The sequence below is a fragment of the Myodes glareolus genome, chromosome 1 (assembly GCF_982192425.1).
Source record: "Myodes glareolus chromosome 1, mMyoGla1.1, whole genome shotgun sequence".
Lineage (NCBI taxonomy): Eukaryota > Metazoa > Chordata > Mammalia > Rodentia > Cricetidae > Myodes > Myodes glareolus.
This window is the reverse complement of record NC_142026.1, coordinates 96,309,966-96,324,707: the sequence shown is the minus strand read 5'-3', so window position 1 is coordinate 96,324,707 and position 14,742 is coordinate 96,309,966. Positions and strand designations below refer to the sequence as shown.

Below are 14,742 nucleotides of genomic sequence, written 5' to 3'. Positions count from 1 at the left end.
TAGGACTTTTCATGACAATGAGACACATCTGCTCCTGGCAGCACCAATTACTTCAATTGAAAGATGGGCATTGAAGATGTTCCTTTATGGAGTTTGACAGCCATTTGGGAAGAAACTGCTCTTGCCTGAACTGCTTGATGGTCTGCTGTATAAACTGGACATGCAGGACCCACAAAAAAAATGACTGCTGAAGTTGCCTAGAGAAGGTGAGACAGTCATTCAGGGTTCCTACTTCATGAAAGAGTCTGCTACACATTCTGCAGAACACAGAAGAAAGCAACTGATGAACTTTGCCAGTACAAGATATAAGAGATCTTCAAATTTCCTGCATCATGGAAAAGTCTGCCGGATACTACGGGTCTGTAGGCTGAAGATGAGTACCCCAATGTTACAGAAGAACTTTGGGTGGCTGTCCAGGCAGTGAGATGTCTCTATCAATTCTAGAGTTTTGGAAGTTGTTTACAATGCACTTCTTGTTTACTTAGGTAATACCATTATATCCTTCTGGGGTCTTTGATGGAGTTGAAAAGTAAATAATTATAGTTTTCCTTAGTTATGATAAAAGATAAAGGAGATATAAATATTGTAACTATAATTCTTGCTTGATAACAGTTTTGTTGTATGTAATCTTGCTATGTTAAAGTTAAAGCCTTTTTTTTTGTTTAGACAGAAAAGGGGAGGTAATGTGGGATTCCCCTCGGAATCCCCCTGTATACTGTGAATACCACTTGATAATAAAGAATCTGCTTTGGGCCTATTGCAATGCAGAATAAGGTAAGGCAGGAATTCCAAGCAGAAAGAGGAGGAGAGAGTAGGCTGAGTCAATGAGAAGCCACGTAGCTGCCGCAGAAGATAGACGCCAGATGCTGGATGGAATCTTGCTGGTAACCGGCCACAACCAGTGTGAATATTTCAGGTCTGGGTGGCCAGGAAACAAATGAGCAGCCTTCGACTACAAGAAAGCAATCTACAGATTCAAAATGGCAATTACTTTTTGCAAAAATATAGTTATTCATCCATAAAATGAAGTACTACTACATGAAACAGAACAGATGAAGCCTGAAAATAATACACTAAAAGAAACACGCCAGACACAAAGATGATGCTGTATTGTTCAACTTAAGGCATATCCAGAAAAGGTAAAGACAGTAGATTTTCGTGTCCAAGGGCTGTGATGCTGAACTGGGATGTGACGGGTTAATGAACATTAGGTTTCTGAGTTGAATAAAAATTCAGGAAGTAGAAAGTGCTGATAATTGTGCAACAGTAGCAATCTACTTGATGCCACTGAATGGAAAAACATAGAGTGGTTAAAATGAGCTGGGCAAAGAAGCTCATTCATCCTGCATTCCCAGCACAAGAGGCTGAGTTAGAAGGATTGCCAAGAGTCTATCCTAGGGTACATACAAAGTTCCAAGCTAGACTCAGCCAAGTGGGAGACACTAAAAAAAAAAAAGAAAAGAAAACAAACAAACAAACAACAACAACAACAACAAAAAACTAAGGAAAAAAAGGTTTCTTTAATGCCACAATTTAAAGGTAAAGTACATCATGGGGAAGGCCTGGCAGTACTCAACACAACGAAGTCACCATCTACAGTAAGGAAGCAGAAAAATGAGAATACTGGCATGCAGGTTACTGATCATTCTTATTCAGCCCAGGACCCCAGCCTATGGAATGGTACTACCCACATCAACTGACTTCCAATGTCAATCAATGCAACCTAAAAATTCCATCACATGTATGCATGTAAGTTTTTTTCTGGGCTATTCTAGATCCTCTCCAGTTAATAATCAGAACTACTATCAGATAAAATAGTAAATTCTATGTTATCTGTATTAAGAAAGAAAAACACCTAAAACACTGTTCTGAAGATTTTCCTATGAACAGATAAAGCTTCTAAAAGCTACACCCCATTTTAAAACAAAAGTAAGAGATTTTTTAAAATTTTTATACTTTGGCTTAACAAGTTTTTTTTCAGCGAATATTTTAGGCTTTTAGTTCTGTTGCTATTGAACTCCACTGATGCAAAGCAAAGCAAAAGAAAACAGATTTCACTTCAGGGAGTAAATTGGCCAACCGATTATATATTTATTATGATTTAATATGTTATTATGAAAAAGTACAAAATTATGAAGTTAAATTATATTTAAATAAAGTTGTGTTAGTATATAGTCTATAGAACTAAGACTTATATTTATGAAGAATCAAAATTAGCACAAAAATAAATAAAACTCCAACCAGAAATGACCAAATGGCATATTAATAGAAAAGGCATATATACTTAAATATTAGCTGAGTGAATTTCAATGTAACAAACTGATAATTCATCATTTCTCGACTAGTGACCACAAATGGTAGCTAACATGATTAAATTCTTTTATTTTTAAACTTTCCAATATTTTGTTTGCCAACTCCCCTCCCCCCAAAACAGGGATTCATGTAAGAGAATGATTTTGAACTCCTAATCTTTCTGCCTCTACCTCCCAACTGCAGGGATTAAGGGTGTGCCTTATTGTATGTGACACACTTCTCAAATGCTGAATGAAATTTTCAACTTTCTATGGTCAAATTTTGTGACGAAACTCTGGTATTTTCTAACATTGTTTCTGAAGTACATTATGTAAACATCTGGCAGTACGCAGCTAGATAGTTGGGTCTTGTTCTCTATTAACTTAGGTTTGTTCAGTTACCACCAACAAAGACCTTTGCAGGGCATTTAAAAGAGATCAGAAGCTAACAAATGCTTACAACTTCATAAACCACTACCAATCTGATAAATTAACAAGCAGCAAAATAACCTAGAGAAATAGTACCAAAAGTATATAAAGAAACAAAATGCTCAGTTAATCTACAAATCAAATAATCAAATCAGAAAAAAATGTCACTTCGAAAGGACAGTGACCAAAAAGTAAGTTCACTGTAGTAAAACTGTAGCAAACAATTCAGTGGTCTGCATGCAACTGGTTCTTAATCAAGTTTATTTAATTGTATTTTCATGCCAAGAAATCATTTCTATGGTGTTGTTTATTAGAACAAAGGGTTTCAAACTAGTCTAGATGTTTAAATTTATTTTATTTAATTCTTCCCCTGAAAAGGATGGAGAATATCACAAAATGATAGATATTTTTTCTTCCAATCATCTCTTTGATTAGTTTTTTCTTTCATGATAATTGTCACTGAAATTTAATGTACAGATAATTTCAGTGAATGCTAATTATTTTATATAAAGAAATTTCTCTTTCAAACCATTTATCAGTTTTTTAAAGGACCTTATATCACAGTACAATGTACTTTTAAATATCAAGCAGCTAAGACTCTTCCTCGCTGCTCTTCCAGAGCTCAGTTCCCAGCACCCATATCAGGCAGCTCACTACTATAAACACTAGGTCTAGAAACACTGACAGCCTCTGTTGTTCTCAGGAACCTGTACTCACATGAACATGCTCCCAACACAGACACACATACATAAAGATAAATCTTAGCAGTAAAGCAGCCAGACAAGAAACTACTTGCTCAGTCACAGTAAGTAAAATGTAACTTTCAAGCACTAAACCAAAAATCTCTTGTGATCATTGTTCTGAGGACATTTTAAAATCAAATATAAAATTCTGTAGACATCATAAGTACACAACTTGTTTAAGTATTAAAGATCCCATTTTATGAGGCCCTGGAAAGACACTACAGTGGCTAAGAGCATTTGCTGTTCTTACAAAGGACCTAAGTTCAAATCCTAGCTCACAACTTCACATATATCACTCTAGTTTCAGGAATCTGACACCCTCCTCCTTTGGCCTCCATGGACAACTGCAGTCAGGTGCACACACCCCTAACCCCAAACACACACACAACATATACATAACATTTTTAACCTTAAAAAGTTGTTCATACTACGGGACCATTTAAAAGTTGTTATACTATAATGTAGTGGATGTCCTTGTCAGAATTATTTTAGCACTGAAAGCATCATGTAAGTAGTGACTACTAATAAGTACAAATGAAGAGAACACAGAAGACTTGTTTGTGTGCGTGCACGCACACATGTGTCTGTGGGGGGTGGATGTGTGTGTGTTTCGAGACAGGGTTTCTCTGTGTAGCCCTAGCTGTCCTGGAACTTGCTCTGTAGACCAGACTGGCCTCTAACTCAGAGATCCGCCTGCCTCTGCCTCCTGGGTGATGGGATTAAAGGCTTGCACCACCATCACCTGGCATCATAAAAGACATTTTTATTTATTTATTTATTTATTTATTTATTTATTATGTATACAATATTCTGTCTGTGTGTATGTCTGCAAGCCAGAAGACGGCACCAGATCTCATTACAGATGGTTGTAAGCCACCATGTGGTTGCCGGGAATTGAACTCAGGACCTTTGGAAGAGCAGGCAATGCTCTTAACCACTGAGCCATCTCTCCAGCCCCCATAAAAGACATTTTTAAAAAAGGATACAATTTGAATTTTTTTTCTTTGGTTTTACCTAGTTTTAAATAACTTATGGCCTGGCCAATCATAAAACTACAAAATAAAACAATATTTAATAATTTAACTGTTATATAGAAATGGAAGAGTATGTAATTTTCTTTTTCAAATGCAAAATTAACTTATGATAAACTGAAACAAAATACTTACTCTAAAAGAGGTGGAAGTATCTCACAATTCAAAACAAAATCCCTGCATTCTGCATTGTCACCAGCAATGTTACCAAGTGCCCAAACAGCCTGAGAAAAATAAAACATTGCTCTTAAAACAATATTCTAAATCAGACACTCTCTGCTAAGAGAATTTTTCTAAAGCAACAATGTTTTCAAGAAAATATGAAAAAACAAAGGCAAGGAAAGATGAAAGGAAAGAAATTTTTAAATGAAATGCTACTATATTTTAAATCATAAGGTAAGGGCACTTAAGTTTCCCTTATATTCTAGTGAACTCTCAATAATATTCAAAGAAGAGCTTAAGGAATCTATTTTATATCTACCAAGAGAGATAAATTTATCTAGCAAATTTTCTAATTATACTAGAGATTTATTCCTCTGCCAAGAAATCTTCTAGCTAGAATGGCACTAATTTTTGAGTAAGAGTTAAAAAAATAGCATAAATAATAACTAAGATGAAAATTAGATGAAGACTGAAAATTTAAGATTAGTCAGTTTAGTATAATTTTGAAAGTAAATAGTAGGGAATTTTACATGAGTGACTATCCAAATGAAAATTACCATTTTATCATAGTCTCACTTTAAAGCTTTCATAGAACACCAAAGTACATTATGTTTTCAACTTAGAAAGTCTTATTTTAGAGTTTAAAACATGAATCATTATCTATTTGAGACCTAAGATTAAAATTTTTTAAAAAAATGTTTAAAACCAGACCAAAAACTACTTTAAAGATAATTCTTACTATCTTATTAATAAACCCTAATAATTAGCAAGAGGGGGGCAGATATGGTGACCTGTACTTTTTATCCCAACAAGCACCTTGGAGGCAGAGGCAAATGTATCGTTGTGTTTGAGGTCAGCGAAGGCTACATAGGTTGCCCTGCCTTAAAAAGGAAAGTATTCTCTCTCTGTAGGTGGGGCTATACATGCGCAATCATCTCCATATGCTTTGACAGGGTAATTCCTTTTCCCTAATAAAGTAACCAGCTAGCCCAGAAGCACCTAAAAAACAATACACAATGATGTCCACATCTATATTATTAACATTAGTAAGCTAAGAAAAAGCAAATGTACAATTAATGAATAGACAATGAGCTATTGAAAAATATGAATTTGTGTTGGATAATTAGTAATACTTTCTTGGAAGAATAATTAACCTTCTAAAAAAAACTACCCAATATTAGTAGTAAGTGGATACAAAGTTTCATAACACTAAATGATGAAAAGGAGATCAACAGATGAGCATGCACAGCAAAAACAAAAGTACCCAAAACTTGAGTTTCTTTAGATGGTTCAATCATGTTATCAAATTTTCCCTCTTTGAAGAAAACTTTGAAAAATTACTACTGAAATCTATTAAAATGAATCAATTCAAATATAATATTTTTTTAAAAAAACATTAAAATATGCCCTGTAAATGCAGAGAAGGAGTCAGAGCATTCCAGATATAAGCCCTGATGCCACCCACAGTGTACTCCCTTTTACATCTCCCTGTGTGCTTTCACATATAAAAACAGTGGGTCCTGTGCTGAGACCATTCTCATCCAAAAAACACAATTATGGACAAAGCAGTTCATTCTTTCTCACTTCTGACATGAGAATGAAAAAAAAATGTATTTTAAATAAATGTCAGGCAAACTGGTAATAATAATGAAATAGAGGTCAAAATTACAAGTAGTATTTTTAAGAGAAAATTAAAATCTCTGTTATACAACATGCTGCACAAGTTAGGAACTTACCTGCTCCTGCACATCTTCATGTTCCGAAGTGAGAAGTTTGATGAAAATTGGAACAGCTCCAGTTTCAATCACTACCTTCGTATGCAGAAACGTTCCAGATGCTATATTAGTTAATGCCCAGGCAGCTTCAAACTAAGGAAAGAAAAGTGAAATGAATGACAGAATAAAGGATAAGTCACTAAGGAGAAGGAAGTAGAAACAAAGTAAAAAATTAAATCTGAAAGGAAGGTCGACTTATGATTATAAAAAAATATTGAGAAATCAAGTTTATAGATGCAAAAACAATATTTAAAAAAAGCAAAAAGATTATTCAGATTGCACGAACTAAAAGCAAAAAGAAGTATAATGCCAAAAATATATAAATACAACTTAATTTATTTAGCTTCTAATGTTTACTATTTCAGAGTGGTATTCTAAAGCAGGCTCTTCAAAAACAAATGAGATACTACTTACAGAGTGAAAGAATCATAAATGCTATTTGCTTCCTGGGGAATCATGTCACCCCAACCTCATTTAAAAAAATGAAAATTAGAATGCGAGACATTTAGGTGTTTGTTCAACATAAGGCTTTATTGTTAACAGAGGTGGAACTGGAAGTGTGGTAGTCTTTCATACAACAGGACCTCTCAAAGACTGAGAAGACAAAACCTGAGAAATAGTTTATATTTCACATCAATGGAGATGATAGCCCTCATCAGTTGTAAATAAGAAAACAAACAGAAAGCAACTACAAGCTTACAAATCTGACCTATATTCCCTAGGAGAAGACTGGTAAAGTCATACCCTACTGACGAACTGAACAAAACGGAACGCACAGCCATTACATTAAAGCTGGAGTGACGGCTCGGTGGTAAAGAGCATGGATGCTCTTACAGAGAACCCACGTTTGATTCCCAGCATCAAAATATGGGTGCTCAATCTGCCTGTAACTGCAGATGGATGACTCCGACCTCTGCGGGCATTGGACTCGGGCAACAGATCCACACACACAAACACAACTGTATTATGTGGTAGCAATGACAACTGTTTTGATTTGCTAAAAATGTGAAATAGCTGTGTAGTCGTTTGAAGTCCGCCAGTTTTTAAATGTGTACAAGTCTAATAAAAATTGCCTATAGACAATTATGTCCCACAGGAACCTAGTTTGAATTTAGACTAATGGTCTGAACTAGCAGAACAACACCCATTTAAGTAACAGTATGGAGTGATCCCCAAATTACTCTGGTAAATTTCATCAGGAGCGAATAAAGATTCAAGTTCCCATTGTTGTTGCAAACACACCATACTGCCTGCAAATGCTATGCTCTCATGGAATATTTTTTCCCTCATCCCCTGTCAGCTGCTCCATCCTGTGTCCCCAAAGCACTTCTTTCATGGCTAGGCTGCAGTGCTTAGCACACTGTGCTACTTTTTAGCTCTTGGGATGTTTATCTTCTGCAAGGCACTTGAACTTCTGCAAGCAGGAACAATGTCTTAATTTTGGACCTATAATATCTTATATAATGCCTGCCTCTCAAGTTAGCACTCAATAGTTTTATTTATTTATATCCATTCATTTCTTCTTTCATTCACTAGAAGAGCCAAATAGTAATAAATATCAGAGACCTGTGTTTTAGTTTGTACTCAACAGTTTTTATAATGCAGAGACAAAATCCTATTACTTCTTATTCAAAATAACTGACCTGAATAAAACAGCCTTTTCCTCAGAGACTCTGATTGGGAATTCTAAATATTTTTTCACATTCATATGTATTTCATATTCTTTTGCTTATACCTAAAATGGGGGCCTTTCCCAAACTGCTCAAACAAGGGGACCACTACTCTCAGCTGCATTTTCAACAACTGCGTATCACAGTCCCTCACAGACAACAGTCCTGAGTTTAGAGGGAAGTCTTTTCCAATTCCTAAAACATAAGCCTGACTCTAGAGTGTACACAGACATCAAAGTGAGAGAGTGTTATCTCTTTGTAACATTAAAATGTTTGCAAATCCACTAAATTATCATCAGTAGCAAATGATTTGGGAGGTTGTAACCATATCAGGGTTCAGAGATAATGCTCTCTAGGGAAAAAAAAAATCTAACTTTGATCATACCAATTTATTCTTTAAAAAGATCAGCTGGAAACATTTTAAGCAGTTCTTTAAGAAACAAAAGAAGTGGATGTGGTGGCCCAAGCCTTTAACTCCAACACATTAACAGGGGAAGGCAGACCTCTGTAAATTACATTTAAGGTCAGGGCTACTTAGATAGACCCTGACACAGAAAAAAATAAAGAAGCTTAATAATGAGATTAACACTTTAGTTTGAGTTTTCTAAAAGAAAGTAGCCGGACTGGAGAGATGGCTCAGAGGTTAAGAGACAGGCTGATCTTCCAGATGTCCTGAGTTCAATTCCCAGCAACCACATGGTGGCTCACAGCCATGTATAATGAGTTCCTGTGCTCTCTTCTGGAGTGTAGGCATACATTTAGACAGACCACTGTATACATAATCAATCAATCAATCTTTAAAAAAAGTTAACAAAGGTTGACACCTATAGAATTTCATTAACATTAGCTGTGATTTTATGCTTCCGGGAACTGTTCAATAAAATAATTCCTAGCAGAAATTAGCACTATAGCCATGCACACTAACCAAGAGAGATGATACCTACTTTTTCTTTAAGGGTCAAGTATTTAATTAATGCTTACAATATAGTTAGCAGTGAAACCATTTCCACTAGAAACTCAGTCATTTCTAGAAGGAGATTTAAAAAGAAAACTTTAGACTCACTTGTAAAGTACAATTTTCATTTCTTTCAAGAAATTTCACAAATCTCTGTACAACTCCTGGTTTCTGTATAACTTGATCTATTGGTGGATTGGGTTCTAAGATTTAAAGAAAAAGGATGTTACATAGACACAGAAAAACAATGAACTGATCCCCATTTCACACAATATACATCTCAGCTCCTTTTCCTTGAGCAGTGATAAAACAGCCTGACCAAGCCAGGAGTGGTGATGCATACCTTTAATCCTAGCACTCAGGAGGAAGAGGCAGGAGGATGACTGTGAGTTTGAAGCCAGCATGGTCTACAAGAGCTAGTTCCAAGACAGGCTCTAAAACTAGAGAAACCTTGTCTCGAAAAACAAAACAAAACAAAACAAAAAAACAGTCTGATCAAAGAATATTAGGAGTAGTTGCAGTCCATCACAGCAGAGAATTCACAGCAGCAGGGAATTCACAGAAGCAATTGGTTACACTGCATCCAGAGAGAGTCACAAGCCTCCTCTACTCAGCCACCTCTCCATTTACACAGTCAGTGCACAGCTGCAGCCAGAGAACAGTGGACAGTTCTCTCCATCTCAGTTAAGGAAATCAAGACAAGCCCTCACAGGCATGATCAGAGGCTAGTCTCCTAGGTGATTCTAGACTTTTAACAAATTGGAAAGTAATATAACTGTCACAGATGGCATAGGTTTCACCAACCTAAGTGTAAACTCTCAGCTTGATGTAACTGCAGATAAATGTTCTCATTACTGCACAACTTTTTGCAAAGCAAACTCTACTTTTTCATTAACTGCAATGATGTGTAACTAAAATATATTTCCCAATATGAAATATATTTAAGAGATCATCCTTATAAAATGGGAGAATTTGGGTCCAATACTCCCAACCCCACTAAATCCTTACAGCACTACCCTCGATTTCCAAGGATGTTCCCTTACTAGTAATAATCATTCACTTACCTGTCTCAGTCAGAAAAGATTTTATTTTGTCTGGACATTATTTATTATTTACAGAAATGCTATTAAACTATCTAAAAACCATGATTTTTTCATGAAATGCAGACTTTTGAAAATCATTAATACTCATGCAATTCAAATAAAATTCAAACAAATATATTTCAAGTACTGACCAACTAAATACAAGGAAATCTTTCTTCTACCTCTGCTTCAATAAACAGTGCTGTCAGTGGTTCAGTAGCTTCTGGCTGGTGTTCCTGTATGTCTTCTATTCTCTCCTAGAAACGGACCTCTTTTGTTAAATTCACTAGTCATTCACTATTACCACTTATAAAACTTCAGAAACTCCCTAAATTCTTTTCTCCTTTGTCCCACACCACACTTTAGTGTGTCTATGCAGTTGCTTTTGTAACTTTTCTTAAAGGAAGCATAGCCAAGCCACATACACCTATCATGCTCAACCTGACCGGTACTAAAACAGCTGTTCATTAAGTCCCATGAGAACTCTCATCAGTCAAAAATTTATTTTAATGAACAAAATTATGTCCATTAATTTTTTTCTGTAGGTTGCAGATTTTTTGAAATATTCATCCTTTCCCCTATGTTACAAAACATTAATAGACATTTCCATTCCTTCACCCTCATCTTTCAAAGTGTCAGAATTTTAGGACAAGAGTTACCAGCTTCACCTTCTTTTTTTCTTTTTCTGATGGAAAACTCTAAACTTTCCTTTTTTAAAATTTAAAGAACAGAAATTTGTGTTGCTGTCTTTGAGGACAGGGGTAATGAGATGGAAGATGAAAACAGGATGTGTGGTTAGAAGGCAGTGAGAAATGGACACTGGACCATCAGTATCTACGAGTAAACACAGACACGGACCTGTCACTTACATAGGAACACAAATACAGTCTTTTCGCTCAAAGTTCAAAGCAACACTTTTTATCATTCCATCTAAAAGAAGCCAATTACACTGCACTAGAATTATGAGCTAATTTATCACATACCATGAATAGTTATTGATATTACATAACAAAATAAAAGTCTATATAAGCTTATAAAGGTGATGAACAATCATAAATAAGATTCACAGACATTGTGGCAATTTAAATATAAGTAAAATAGGAAAATATATGCTCCAGCAGTGAAAACAAAGAATAATACAGAACAGAAAAGCTTTGAGGAAATTTCTGCAAAAATGGAATTGAAGACCCGTGATTTGCATTACAAGAGTGGCCATGATGGGGAAGCAGGTAAAGCGATTTTAGCAAAGGTTTATCATCTGATTTAAATCAGTGTTGGGTTTAATCTAAGGCTATGTAGTAGCCAGTGGCATACTTAAATCTGCTTTGTGGCAACTCTTAGAATACTATTTAAAGATGAAGAACTACAAGACCCTTGCTGTTTCTGCTAGCAGTTCTATTTACAGCTGCTTTCCCAGGTTTTCTATATGATAGGTTAAATAAAAATATAGTAAATCCAAAATTCTCCTATCCCTGATACATTTGGCAGAAATCTGTGTCAATCAGTAAAAGAGAGCATTTATAACCCCTGTTTTATGTCTAACATAGGCTTAAAAATCCAACTATTAAGAAGAAACAGTGAAAAATAATTGACATATAAAGTTTAATAGAAACATGACAGTTTGAAATTACAGAAAACAGTTGTCTTACTAAAACAGTCTCACCTCAGAGAATGATGATACAGATAACAGAAAGATTAAAATCTTTCAAACTACATTCTTACTTTAAAGAATCAAAATAAATTCAATAATAAAAATGTGGTAGAAAAATAATTGAGAACAACTTCAGAATTCTCAAACACAATCTACAGAAATCCTATCAGTTGTACACTATGCATGTGTCAAAAACAAATCTTGAAAAAGAATATAATAAAAAATTTGAATCAGATAACATATATATCAACTGCAAAAATATTCTAAAATGCAGAGATAAAAAGAAATCAATCTTGATTGTATAGATATTTCTGAACTACTGGAAGATAAAGGATATGAAAGCTAAATGCAGTCATTAAAAAGTAAAATATATTTGATAATTTTCTCTTACTAAAGATTTTGCACTCATCTTTGTGGTGTGTGCAGACATGTTCACAAATGACTGTATGCCACTGTCCAATCGTAGAGGACAGGCGGCAGCTTTTGGGAGGAGAGTCAGTTCTCTCCTTTAGGCTCTAGGGATCAAGCTCAGGTCACAGTTCGCAATTGCCTTTATTCACTGAGCACTCTGCCGGCCCTATTTTATAACTGTGTATAATACACTCACTCTTAAAACATAAGAGAGCAAAGACAAAAGACTTAGATTACGCTGACCAAACTACAAGGTTGCATTCACTCCTCACCTTAGCAAATTTTATCTTTCTTAGGAAATTAAAGTGGATGATTTGCATTATCTGCAAAATCTTAACACCTTAAAAATTCCTTACAATCTAATCACCAATTCTATAAATTCTACATATGAAACAATACTAATACTAACTGGGTAAGTAATTTGACCATATGAATTACAAACGGTCAGTAAATAATGAAAGAGCTGGGTACGGTGTTGCATAACTGAACTCCCAGCACTTGTGAAGGTGAGGCAGGAAGAGTAAAGTTAGGAACCAATCTTAACTACATGATAAACCTTGTCTCCTCCAAGTCAAAACTGAACAAATGAAAACTATGTCTAAAAAGTATATTCTATAAATATTCTTATTTGCTGGTAACAGAATTTTTTTGATTTGCTTCTTTAGATTCTTCTATATTTTTTTTCTACAATGTGTTTATTCTAACAATATATTTTTAAAAAGATGATACTTTAAAATACTTTTTTTAAAGACAGGATCTCTATGCAGCTCTGGATGGCATGGAATTCATTACGTAGACCATGCTGGCTTCCAACTCACAGAGATCTGCCTACCTCTGTCTCCCAAATGCTGAGACTAAAGGTAAACACAACCAAGCTGGGTGCTGAGGCAGGTGAGCCTACCTGTATGAATTGGAGGCCAGCTTGACTTACCTAGTGAGCTCCATCTTGGTTATACAAGATTAGATAGACAGACCTTCTCTCAAAGGAAAAAAACCAAAATGAAACAAAGGTGGACACAACCATATCAAGCTAAACTATATTTTAAAGACAAATTAAGACCTGTCTATGGGAAAAAAAGGGAAAAAATAAGTGTCTCAAAATTTTAAAAAATATAAATCTCTGCCTTAAATTGTGCAGCATCAAATAGCCACTGAAAATAACTCTTGCCTTTAGAGAGCAGTTTCCTGAATTTCTGTGTTGCTGCCAGCTGCTGTTCAGCATCGCTAGAGAAAACCATCCGAATCATATCTGCGGTGATGACATCTTCCTAAAACACAGAAATAAAATTAACAGGCAAATGTTTTTTCATAAATATTATTTATATTATTTGATGTATATACTGTCTCAGAAATATAATGAGGCATAATACAAACCAAAACACATTTTCGTAAAGTATACCTCTGGAATGGGTACCGTGGAACTGATATCTGGGTCCTGGATGGGACTCTCTAGCATACAGTCTTCATTTTTCGGCAAAGAGACATTTCTGCGTTTGAACAACTGCAACAAAGAAAAATTATTTTGTATACTAAGTTTTCCAAAACATTCAACAGTCATCTGTACTTCCAGTTCTGGGGCATCTGATACCTCTGGTTTCTATGGGCAACTGCTCTCAGTGCGTATATCCTCCCACATACATACAACATAATAAACAAAAACAAATCTTTAAAAAGAGAACTCGATTTAAAAAGTAAATCACACAGTATAAATATCATGCTACAGAGTCAATATAGCCAGTTAACAAGCAATAGCAAGCTGGGAGTGGTGGTGCATGCCTATAATCCTCGCACCTGAGTTAGAGGCAGGAGGCTCTAGAAATCAAGGTCATCCTCAACTACAAGAAAATCCGAGGTCAGCCTGGGCTACGTGAGACCCTGTCTAAAGAAAATAAAACAAGCAATAAGAAAAAAAATCTTAGGAAAGAGAGCCCTATACTTTTTAGTTCATTATTAATAAAAATAGAAAGATTTAAAAAAAAAAAACCCTCCTTGTACTTTGATGACTAAATAAATACAGCTCTTCCACAGTCTGTACACACATTATTTTAGCCAACAGGTTTTTTTATTTGTCTGCTTGTTTCTTTGATGGAAGTTCTGCAAGATACTACAGACAGGAGCTGAAAAACCACAATTACTACATTTCTAAGCAGGCCTTCTTGGACTTTTGGGAATAGTCCTTTACATACACTATTTTTAGCTTGTTTTTGTAAGGACTACTTATTTGTTATTTGTTATTTTAAGAACTACTTCTTTATAAATATTTCCAAATCTATATTGGAATGAAAAATGTTAAGAAGTATTCATAAGTAGTATATGCAAAGTACAGAAGCTATGAAATATAGAAATATATTAGCAAATACAGAAAGCATAAAATGAAAACACAGAAAGATGACTATAATTACCTTAAGACTTATGAAATCCACAATGCATATCATGTGTTTTCTGGGGACAAAGTCTATGCTGAAAACTGGAGGTGAGCTAAATGACTCAAGGGTAAGTATTTTTAGCATTGGGAAAAAAATAAGGTAACAAAATGTTTATT

At 35.0% G+C, this 14,742-nt stretch overlaps 1 protein-coding gene across 5 annotated transcripts in view; it reads right to left on the bottom strand.

The window, feature by feature from the left end:
- Kpna5 (karyopherin subunit alpha 5) overlaps positions 1–14,742 on the bottom strand; it is a 66,319-nt gene that overhangs the window by 28,081 nt on the left and 23,496 nt on the right. For all 5 annotated transcript variants that reach the window (XM_085690157.2, XM_085690162.2, XM_048425535.3 and 2 more), the window contains 5 exons: positions 13,600–13,701; positions 13,369–13,468; positions 9,165–9,259; positions 6,393–6,524; positions 4,630–4,718 (listed from right to left, as the gene is read on the bottom strand). In XM_085690157.2, coding sequence (XP_085546283.1) covers positions 4,630–4,718; positions 6,393–6,524; positions 9,165–9,259; positions 13,369–13,468; positions 13,600–13,701 — 518 coding nt within the window. The remainder of the gene's footprint in view (positions 1–4,629; positions 4,719–6,392; positions 6,525–9,164; positions 9,260–13,368; positions 13,469–13,599; positions 13,702–14,742) is intronic.